At 32.0% G+C, this 12,580-nt stretch overlaps 1 protein-coding gene across 6 annotated transcripts in view; it reads left to right on the top strand.

Moving 5' to 3' along the window:
* Positions 1-12,580, top strand: part of LOC105251013 (FH1/FH2 domain-containing protein 3) — a 186,536-nt gene that overhangs the window by 70,449 nt on the left and 103,507 nt on the right. For all 6 annotated transcript variants that reach the window (XM_025407332.1, XM_025407331.1, XM_025407328.1 and 3 more), the window contains one exon: positions 6,270-6,385. In XM_025407332.1, the coding sequence (XP_025263117.1) occupies positions 6,270-6,385 (116 nt within the window). The remainder of the gene's footprint in view (positions 1-6,269; positions 6,386-12,580) is intronic.

A 12,580-nucleotide genomic window follows, 5' to 3' on the forward strand; every position in this document is an offset into this window, starting at 1 on the left:
AGTTTGCGATTTACTCGACGGACTTGGAGCAAACAACGCGATTTACGGGCATGCGAAAGGCGGAAAACCCTGCGGGACAAGCGTGTCGCGATTAGAGAATGTCCGTGAAGATATACTTGAGAAAAGGAAAGCCCTATCGTAAGGACGACGTTTACACGCTACTTGAATCGCTACGTCAACACATGTTGCTCGATCGGGGCTTGAAACTTTCCTAAAACTCAAAAATCGCGCGAAATGTTGCTTGCAATTTATTACGATTGACAGAAAAATCAATTTCCTGGGGAAAATTTATTTTAAATTATTTACAATAAATTTATATAAAAAATCTTTTATTATATTCTTATTTCATTATAATTATCGAATTGTAATTTCCAAGTATATCGCAATGTATATTTTATTTTAAATGTTAAAATATATGCTGGTTCTTATTTCCTAAAACTCAAAAATCGCGCGAAATGTTGCTTGCAATTTATTGCGATTGACAGAAAAATCAATTTCCTAAGGAAAATTTATTTTAAATTATTTACAATAAATTTATTTAAAAAATCTTTTATTATATTCTTATTTCATTATAATTATCGAATTGTAATTTCCAAGTATATCGCGATGTATATTTTATTTTAAATGTTAAAATATATGCTAGTTTTAATTTTTTTTTAGTTTTTAGTAATGCACGAAAGAATTTTAAAAATATTTGATATAGAAGAAGTTGTTTAGTCTTGCTAAATTAATGTTAATATGTGTGACTGCCCGCTTGTGTTATAAAATCTTCCAGAAAAATAGCTTCACTAATAGTATTTAGAGATCGACATGCTCTAAATATTATGGCTTTATATCTTGTTAATCATCAGAACTATTTATGCAAGCATTATTGGTAATTGCATAATTTTTTTTATTTGCAATTTTAATTTTATTTATATTTATATAATAGACTGCTAGCTCTAAAAAAATGATAAAACTCATTTAAAAAAGAAAAATAAATAAAAAAAATATTAATTTAGCGAAACATCATAAATCGCACGTACATTAGTTTATAAAATTAACAATTCTAAAATCTTTTTTTTTCACATGCACGTATTAATAGTGTCTAATTTGTAAAGATATAAATATATCTATTAGAATAATTAATTTATTATTAATAATAATTAATTTATTATTAATTAATTTACTATTAATAATAATTAATTTATTATTAATTAATTTATTAGAGTACGAATATTTGAAAAGCTAATTGTAAGCTAACGTATAATGTAATATCGTATAATGTTGCATGGTGTTCAATAACGATATCCTCCAGCGAGATAGCTCTTTCGATAATGTAAAGAGTAGAGATCGCTTTCGAAACTGACGCGGACGTATTGCGTAATTAACCACATGCGGTTTCCGCACCGGAGAGCAACGCAACGCGACGACTACCGGTATCTTAGTGCGACTATTTTGAAGCTGAGATTTTTAGAAATATAGGTCACAACAACGTGTTTATATTCGCGTCGTCCCTTCTCGGGTGGGCGAGACGCTGTCGCGATATCCTGGATGCGATGCGATCATCACCTTTCTCTTTCATTCCTCTTTATTTGCCGCAAAGCGTGCTAACTTGGGAAACGCTCGGTTCATTTGCAACGTATACCTTGGGAATATGTTGGAGCTATAAGTGACATTTCGTTCGCGTTTTATTTTTATTCGATGTAAGAAACGGAGAGAAAGAACAAAATCTTTATTGTGACTCAGCACACATCGTACTCCAAATATACATACCAAATTGGACGGTCTTGTCTCAAGTTACCACATATTCTGCTATACCATAGTCTCATAAGTGCACGCAAGATATGTCCTACTGATCGGAAAAATTAGAAAGAATATTTTGATTTTATTTCGTGAGCTTGAGAGGAGATTGCAAATAGCTTTCTTTTAAATTTACAGAATTGCTTTTGCAAAAAAGTGAACTTGGGACCTAAAAGAATTTCTTTTAGCAAATTTTTCGTATAATATTTGTAACATATAAGATTTTATATTAATTTCTGATGTTACCTTTTTTTAAATCTGGTTCATTTTAATTAAAAGAAATAGAAAGATTTATTTTTACTGTTAAATTTACTCAATTGTCAAACTAAATGAAAGAAAAAATTGTGCGCGAATTTATTATATATTATATTTTTAATCTGGTTCAATTTAATTAAAATAAATAGAAAGATTTATTTGTATTAAATTTTTATTAAATTTGTTCAATTGTCAAATTAAATAAAAGAAAAAATTGTGCGCGAATTATTTATTATATATTATATGGTATTTATATAATTTTTACAATCCTTATTGAGTTGTTGCAAATTTATTTTCTTCGCAAATTAAATCATTCTTTTATAAGGTGTCTCACGAAAAGTTGCTGAAATTAATCAGCTGTCATTTTTAAATGCATAAAGAGCAGAGAAAATAAAATATCTTTTATAAGAGGACCTTTTTGGCAATTTTATTTATACATGGACTAAAAATAATCGGAGATATTTTTAATCGACATTTATAAAAAAATATTAATTAAATATCAATTGTAAAAAAATATTAATTAAAATATCGAAAATATCTTTGAAAATTCTTTAGAGCTTCCGAAAGGGACTTGATTCGAAAATACACTATATCATTAACATTGTCTTTAGAGTTTATACGCAAATAAAATTGCCAAAGTAATCTATAATAACATATTTTACTTTCTCTACTCTTTATACAGGATGGCCCCGAACGTTCCAGCCAGACTTTGAGATCTTATAGGAAATTTAATTCGGAACAAAAAATTGCCTATAAACATGGATCGAAAAATGCTTCCTTAGAGAAGTTATCGCAAATAAAAGTTTGTTAAAAAAAAATAATTATTTTATTTTCATAAAAGAAAAAGATTTTTATTTTTTAATTTTTATCGTTTTTTTCAAGAAATTTATTTGGTTTCATTTTCTTTTTATTTCATTTTCTTTTCACCTTTTGCTCTTCCTTCATCAGAGGTTTTTGAGCGATAACTTCTTAAAGAAACATTTTTCGATCCGTATTTATAGGAAATTTTTTGTACAGAATTAAAGTTCCTATAAGATCTCAAAGTCTGGTTGGAACGTTCGGGGCCACCATGTCTATTTAAAAATAACAGCTGATTAATTTCAGCAACTTGCCGTGAGAAAATCCCAATGATAAATGATCAGCTGTAAATATTCGTAGATGCATGGTATGTATTAAACAGCAGAAGCATTAAGAAAATAAATCTGGCCGCTACATATCTAGGACTCTAATGTGTGTGTGTGGTGTTCGTCTATATTACTCTCACTCTCGTCTGATTTTACGTAAACGCGCGTGTTCCTTCGCGTACCGTTATTCCCTGCTGGCAACGTGCCGCGCCGGACCTAGTGGAATCTTAATCTCGTGAAAGAAGGAAGCGACCTAAAAAAAGAACGCGCCGGAAAAAAGTCGTCGGTCTCTCATCGGGGTTACTTACCTCCGGATTTATCACCGGTCGAAACAATTTTTACTATCTTTCGCGATGGGAAATTCAGCGTCCGTAAAGAAATTTGATTTGGTCAGTTCGCAGACTTGCGATCGCGCAAAGTTTCTTGTCGACGCTGCGATTTCACGTGCGACACGTGTAGCGTCGTCAAAACTAGAGACGCGCCAACTTGTTGCTCCTGCGATCTCAGCATTTTTCATCGCTGTACGCGATCTTTCTTCGATAGCGGCGCGCGAAGAGCAGGATAGTGAAATTCCAAAGGTACTAGGTCAAGATGAAAAGTAATAGGACAGGATTTTTCACCTCATTCTAGAGTTGCACAAGACTCAAGACAAGACAATATTCGTAAAAATATTGTGTTGTTATTGAAAATTTTCAAAAATTTAAATCTTGTCTTGGTCTTGGGTGAATATTGGTAGCAAAAATCTCGTCTTGTATTGTCTTGTCTCGATTTTATTAACAATTTTTTATCTAATATTAAAAAATTTTTTAAATAATGTTTAACATAATTTTTGTAATATAATTTGAATTAATTATTACTATTGTATTATATTTTAATTATAATTATTACTATGTAATCGATATAAATGTCGTCTATTTACATAAAAAAACATTTATGTTTCATGGAAAAGAGAAGTTAATAACTATTTACAGACTCCAAGGGAACGTGCAGATATAAATATTTTGGAGTGATAAAATAATCAGGTTCATATTTATCCCACATTATCAAAAATGACTCGAGACATTTTAAGTTCAACTGCCTTGTCCATGCCAGTGGAAAGATTTTTCTCAATAGGAACTCTGACTATGTCAAAAAATAGAACCAGATTACTAGGTAAATCTTTAAAAGCACTAATGTGCATCAATTCCTGGGTGGAATGCTCTTTAATGTCTAAAATTTGCGTGTTTGATTTATAAAAATGTTATATTGTATTAATATTAAATGTTTTTAAATTTATTAATATAAATGTTTTTATTGAATAAAATTTTTTTAAATTCGTATATAGTGATATATTTTTTTCATTTACAAATATAAATGTTTTAGTTTTTTTGAGAACCAATAATCTTGACAAGACTAATAATCTTGACAGTCTTAGTCTTGGTATTATCTTGATAATTAATTAAAAATCTTGTCTTGATCTTGTCTTGAAATTCAAGACAAGACAAGACAAGATCAAGACTAATCTTGACTTTTCTCGTGCAACTCTAATAGATCGACGCGCGAAGAGCAGGATAGTGAAATTCCAAAGGTACTAGGTCAAGATGGAAAGTAATAGGACAGGATTTTTCACCTCATTCTATTTATTACTCTCGCCATTCTGGCTTGATATCTTAATTTCATTAAATTTGCTTTAATATATTCCTCCCTAATACATTTTCAAGCGACTAACAGAGATTATTTGCGCACTTTTTTAAGGCAAAAGATTTATCGTGACATTTATTTTCCACATACGTGATCAAGCGAGAATTATTACGTGTATTTCTTTAGATGCAAAAAATGCAATTCATGAAGTTTCTTGCGGTTCTTAATTTACCACGCAATTATTCGCATGATTAATCTTATATCGTTAAATAAATTTCACACTATATGTGCATTATATTCTCATTTTCATTTACGCTTCTGATATTTTGAGATGAGGCTATGTAAGCCAGGGGCTTTTTCGGTGAGAACCACCTGATTCTAAACCAAGCGATTATCATCTTTCGTATGGGAACGGCGCGTATGTGGACCAACTGATCCCTAGATAAATTTAGCAGATTAACCGCATTAGCCCGGATTGTTGACCCGTAATACTCCTATACGCGCTGCGTTAAATTCGTTCCAAAGCTTTAACGAACTCTCAATGAGAGAAATTGTTCATTTTCACCGAATGGACATATTAAACTTAATTTCGAATCAGTCAAGCGATTTATAAAACATTTCACTCTCTCGACTTCAAACAGAAATAGGTCTTTTGTGCAACGATAATTCATTTAAAAGCTATTCGACTTTTTCATTAAACAGGTAAAGAGAAAAGTTACGAAGATTATATTGTCTTTAATGGAAATAAAATTAAATAAAAAATAAAATTATAGAAAATAAAGGGATTAAAGTCAATTCATAATTTATTAAATAAATCCAATGTGCAATGATTAAGAGATAAATAATTTAATATAAATAAATAAATATATTTCTTTTTAATAAAATATTTTTGACATATATTCTATTTGATGTGAGATGATTACACATAATTTTTTAGAATTAACGTAAATTGTAAATTGTTACAATATTAATCAGCAATGAAATTTATATATTGCAAAATTTGCATAAATATTATAGAATTGCTCATGCATTCTAGAAATTAAAATTCGTTTATTCCACTTAAATTTCAATGGAAAACATTTCTTGCAAGTTTCATTTTATTTTAACAATTTATTTAACATTTTATTTTAACAATTTATTTTATTTTGTCATTAAAAAAATATTATAATATATATTTTTATATGATATATAAATTATTTTTATATAATATATATTTTTATATGAGAGAAATTTCAAATATTTTCTGAAAAAGTTCATGACTCCTTTGTTCACTTTCTGCAACAATTTTTGCGCGTGTCAAGGATCGCGAGTTTCGTCGAAGAGTCCACGGTGGATGCGGCTTTTAAGTAGACAGCGGTTTATGCGAAAAACGGCTAATAACCACCATCGGCGCGGCAATAATTTCCGCGATGCGATTACCGCCGCGAGCGGCAACATGCACGCAAAATAGCACGTGTTTCTCAACGCAATGCGCTACCTGTGTTGCAGCTCGACGACACGGCTCTCCAACTGTACAAGGGCGGAGATTATGGCGCTTATCTGGACCTCGAAGCCTCCATCAACGAACAGCAGGAGGAGTTCGAGGGCTTCTACGAAGGTGAGAGGTGAGTGTCGCCCGTATAATCCACATCAGTAACAATTATTGGTACCTTTGGTACATTTCATGAAATTTACGATCATAATCAATACTGTTATTTTATTGCATTTACGTATAAATCTGTAGCTATTCCGATTTCCCGAACGGAGAGTTTCGCGTAATTTATTTAAATTGCTCGCGTAATGATAGAAGCCATTTTTGCGCACTTAATTGCACCTTGGGACAGTTGTTTTCTTGCCACCTGAAGTCGATCCTGTCGGGATGGACCCTGTATCTTTACGAGCCCCTTGCGGTTAGACTCCGGATAATCACACGGTGGACAACCGTAAACTTAGAATCACCCGGGTAATGAAGGATATTTAAGTGAGAAGAGGACAACGTGTGTGCGCGTTTCCTCGCCACAGTCACAGCGGGGTGATTCGTGATTCAGGTCCTGAAAGAAAAGCCGATGGTACTTTGAGTAGTCTCTCTCGTTAAAGCGAAGACCCACCTCGAAATAATGTGTTAAATACATCAGAGATCGCGCAAAAAGTCTCGGCGGAGAGTCGAGCAATTAGAACGCTTTAGTTTGTGATTCTCGAGATGCACGTTGAACAGGATAATTTTCTTCTAAATAGTGCATTCAACGGAAGGAATAATTATCATTTGTAAACAGAATTTAAATGCACGCCGCGGTGATAAAATAGCGGAATAGCTTGCATTAAGCACGCACGTCATTTTGCGAACCATCATTAAAGCGTTTTCGCTTACGGAGGAAAAGTTTTTAATTAAAATGCCGCAACGAAATTGCTGTAATTTATTTGATTACTATTGTGTGAGGGGTAATTTTAAAAAAGGGAGAATTACGCTTTATTTTACAATATATATCTTTTAATTTGCTGTATATCTTAAATGCAATAGATTTTAAAACATATTATATAATTAAACATATATTACGATGATTGCAATGATCACGCATTAATGCAATAGTAGTCTAATAATTGTTTATTTTTTAATTATTTTTTTGAAGCGTTACTAGGAATTTTATGATCGATATTAATTTTTTCTTGATAATTTTTGAATAATTTTATAATTTTATTTTATTTTTGAATTTTTAATGCAATAGTAGTCTAATAATTGTTTATCTTTTAATTATTTTTTTGAAGCGTTACTAGGAATTTTAAGATCGATATTAATTTTTGCAAGATAATTTTTGAATAATTTTATAATTTTATTTTATTTTTGAATTTTTAATTTCAATCTTGATTATAATTGACACTATAATTGTGCGTTTTTCAAGTATTTTTGAAGCTATTCTATGTGCATTTAGTAGCGGAATATTCGCATGATGAAATATGCAGAAAACCAGACGCTGGTTTTCTTGGTTGAAAATGCACGGCGGCTGCAGCAGTATATTTGCGGTCTGCGTATCGAATTCACGTTAACGCCATGAAGGCTAACCGTGCTCGTTGAGTATTAACGCAGGTAAATTCCCCTAAGAGGGGGCGAGGTAAGTGCGACATTAAATTTAGTTCTCCTTTGAGAGCTTCGAGAGACCCGTGTCTTTTCGGTGACTTTCCATTCTCTCCGAACGAACCTACGCGATTGCTCACCCACGTCGAGCGTGTGACAGCGAACAATGGCATCGAGAAACGCGGAAGCGCATATCATTTTTATTTTCATCATCTTTTCTTCCCACGCGGAGATATTCATGCGTTCTATTGAAAATTTATTTATCTCAAGATCTATGCTCTTTTTGATGCTATCAAAAATGAAGAAAATATAAAGGAAAAATCAGCAAATAGTGCCCATAGTCCTCTTGATTTTTTTCACATGTTGTCTTGTGTACAATACCTTACATCTTCTTTGAATCCCTCGCACAGTTTCTCGTTTTATGCAAAGAAGAATCATACAAGAACCAAAGAATTCATAATTCATCAAAGTTATCTCGAAATTCATCATTATTAAGCCTTATTTCTTCTTTGCATTTTTAAATTTTATTTTCTTTTTTATTTTAATTGCAGAAAAATTGCTAGGGTGAATATACAGGATGATTCCTTTTAATCTTAACAGGCAAATATTTTGAAAAATATGCGAGATACGAAAAAATATTTCAGACAAAAGTTATATGGTTTTAAAGGAGACATAAGATGGTGTCATTAATTTGACCTTAAATAGTTACTTGAAGATCACGTGAAGATCATCCTCAATTTTTTAAATGGAACCGCCCATTTTTTATTACATATTTTTGTAGCTTATCTCGAGAGCTTTCCAAAACACTATAATTAAGTTAATTTTCACTAAGTACTTTCCGAGTTATGAGGCTTGAAATCGTTCTTAATTTTCATAAACCGTAAAATATATATATCTTATAAAATGTTCATTTTTCGATTATCTTACCTTAATATTTTTATGTATAAAATAATGAGAGGAATTAATTGGTGTAAAAAAACATAGGTCTTTCGAAAAAAAATATGTAATTTGCAATTAACAATTATATATTTTTTCTTAAAAATAACTACGTGTTTTCTTTACACCAATTGATTCCTTTCATTATTTTGTATATAAAAATATTAAGGTGAGATAATCGAAAAATGAATATTTTACAAGATATTTTATCGGTTTATGTAAAATTAAGAAACGAATTCAAGCCTCATAACTCGGAAAGTATTTAATGAAAACTAACTTAATTATAATGTTTTGGAAAGCTCTCGAGATAAACTACAAGAACATGTAATAAAAAATAGGCGGTTCCATTTAAAAAATTGAGGGTGACCTTCACGCAATCTTCAAGTAACTACTTATGGTCAAATTAATGACCATCTTATGTCTCCTTTAAAACCATATAACTTTCGTCTGAAACATTTTTTCGTATCTCGCATATTTTTCAAAATATTTGCCCATTAAGATTAAAATGAATCATCCTGTATAATTACGTATTACTTATCGAAGAAGGGGGAAATAATTTTATACATGTTGCGCGAGATTTAAATCTAAAAGAGAGATAGATGCGATGCTAAATTAGAATCGAGATTGATTTTCTCTGATGCATGCGACGCGGTCGCTCACCTTTTTGCGGCGATTGATCAAGACCGGAATGGTCTCGTGCGCACGCACGTTGGAAACAAGATCGCTTCCAGTCCATTAATCGGCACCACTACATCAGTGCGTACTCGATGCGTCGCCTTCGATTGAATTGCATTTCGTCAGTCGCCGTCGAAGGCACGTTCGCGCGAAATGTCGAATAAACGCGCGGCCATCGAGCGAGGGGGCAGGTGAGGAAGCAGGGAGATTGAAATCGCGCTCGGACCATGATTTCGAGGGACGAGAACCGTCGAGAGAGGGATGGGAGTTAAATAAATGTTTGCTTGCAGAGATATGCGTTCCAATATTTGAAACCCCGGAATTTCCGCGAACCGCAAAATGACATCATATGTTTGCCGCCCTCGCTCCTTTTCTCCGCCTGTCCACTTCATTCATGTCGCTCGATTTTTTTTTCCTCTTTCACAAGCATGTGTACGCACTGAAATTGAAATACGTTTTTATTACGCAACGCATTTATGCAATCGTGCAAAATCGAGTTTCAATCTTACCGAACAAATTCAGTCATGTAAATTTATGTAAATGATCAACTGTGATCAGATTCGATAGAGGTAATTACAGGATCGTTTCTAATTATTTAATTCTAATTATTTATCGCGAGCCGAAATATCTGGAATAATTACAACGTAGTAATTATTACGTAAATTTTGATTTATCTATCAATATCGTTAAATTAACGTAAAAATAGCTTGCATAAAAATATTTTGTCAACAGTCGATTTAAAAGTTACAGAGTAATATCAAAAAATTGAAAGAAATCAGTGGAATAATATCATAAATCTTTTGTCATAAATCACGATGGTCTTCTCTTAGTGTCTTTAAAAATTCGCGCTTTGTTTCCGGATCTGCTGGTTATTACTGCAGATCGCTCGTAAAGTGCTAAATTACAGAGTCCATGCTCAGCTGCTGCCTCCATGGCGAATCGCTTGTCATTGCAAACGACGACAAGCCACCCACGACGGTTGACTTTTGCGACAATTATCTCGCACGTGCGTCGCGCAAATATCGAAGAAAATGATGAATATGACAGTTTTCACATGTGCTTGTTTAGACCAGGCATTTGCGATCGTATCGAAATGTAACATGTAGTTGAAAGAATTTGTCGAATAAATACCTTTCGATTGAATTTATGCAATTTGCGAATGCGGAGGAAAAACAGCGGATATGGAAGGAAGGTAGTCAGCTTTCGCGAGGGTAACAAATCGTTTATCTTTGCGGTAATGCCTGGCAATTGTACACCCACGCGTGCGAGATACCACCGCATGCGTATCCGCGATATTTCTCACGCAGGCTGTTGCGCGTTCGCGAAATTAATTTGCGTATATCTGCATTCTAGGCAGTCTCCTGTGCGTCTCGCGCATATAAACGGGGAATTCCGTGCGCTAACAAATTGAAAAGGCTTTTGGGAACACGTTACAAGCATCTTTTATTAAATTTTTTTTTTTTAATAATTGTAAGATTCAACGAAATGAACGTTCTGCCCTTTGATAGAATAATGCAATGTAAATAAAATATTTTCGGCAATTATGAATAAAATAGTTCGAATATTCTCTCTCATGATGTAGAATTTTTTTTTTAATTGTTGAGATTGTATTCGAAGATATTTTTTGCGTTAAATTAAATTTTTCTCTATCGATAATTATTTAATATTATAATTATTTTTATTATAAGAGACAAAAATGGTTACCATTTTGATTACTCGTTTAATTTGAACCACCTGCTTATTTTTATCTACGTGCCACCTGCTTATTTTTATCTACGTCTTTTATTAAATAATTTTTTTTAATAATTGTAAGATTCAATGAAATGAACGTTCTGCCCTTTGATAGAATAATGCAATGTAAATAAAATATTTTCTGCAATTATGAATAAGATAGTTCGAATGCTCTCTCTCATGATGTAGAATTTTTTTTTTAATTGTTGAGATTGTATTCGAAGATATTTTTTTGCGTTAAATTAAATTTTTCTTTATCGATAATTATTTGATATTATAATTATTTTTATTATAAGAGACAAAAATGTTTACCATTTTGATTGCTCGTTTAATTTGAGCCACTGCTTATTTTTATCTACGTGCATCTTTTATTAAATAATTTTTTTTAAATAATTGTAAGATTCAACGAAATGAACGTTCTGCCCTTTGATAGAATAATGCAATGTAAATAAAATATTTTCTGCAATTATGAATAAGATAGTTCGAATGCTCTCTCTCATGATGTAGAATTTTTTTTTTTAATTGTTGAGATTGTATTCGAAGATATTTTTTTGCGTTAAATTAAATTTTTTTCTATATATCGATAATTCTATATATCGATAATTCTTCGATAATTATTTAATATTATAATTATTTTTATTATAAGAGACAAAAATGTTTACCATTTTAATTGCTCGTTTAATTTGATCCACTGCTTATTTTTATCTACGTGCAGGTAAAATAAAAGTGCGATCGTACTTATTTCCATCCGTCCTTGTCCTGAAAATAAAATCTACCTACGCCGGCTCGTTTTTTTCAAATGAAATTAATCAGCCACCGGAGAAAGTAGACTATACTAGTGGAACGTCGAAACTTATCTCCATTCCGTGCACGGCGTACTTAACTGAAAAGAGGTCCCTGCGGACCTTACCTAATAAACTTGGTGTCATCGCATTTCTTTCACGTGGCCTTTCATCTTAACTGTCTCCCTTTTTCCTTTCTTTTTTCTATTTCTCCGCAAAATCTTATGTAATCTATTTGAATGAGCGTAGGTACCGGTATATCGAGGGTACATAATTATGATGAAAGATGTATACATGTGTATTTGCGAATATAACGACTGAGAGGGAAGAAAACATTATGAAAGAAAAGAGCTGGACGGAACAACGGAGAGAAAGGATGACAAATATTCTCCCAAGGGTTCAATAACCAGGCAAGTTACTAAACGTTCGATATAGACATCGCGATGAGTAATCAGCTTCCTACGTATCGGATTTTAGAATCATTAAAGTATATACACATACGTATATTTGTTAACAGTATCTTCTTCGCATGTTTAGCACGTAATAGATCAAAGTTTAACTTCTTTTTGCTCACCGATATCATAAATTATCGTTAAAATTCTGGATTTTTAATATATGTTTTTTGC

This window comes from Camponotus floridanus, unplaced genomic scaffold, assembly GCF_003227725.1.
Source record: "Camponotus floridanus strain SB8 unplaced genomic scaffold, Cflo_v7.5 scaffold17, whole genome shotgun sequence".
Classification (NCBI taxonomy): domain Eukaryota; kingdom Metazoa; phylum Arthropoda; class Insecta; order Hymenoptera; family Formicidae; genus Camponotus; species Camponotus floridanus.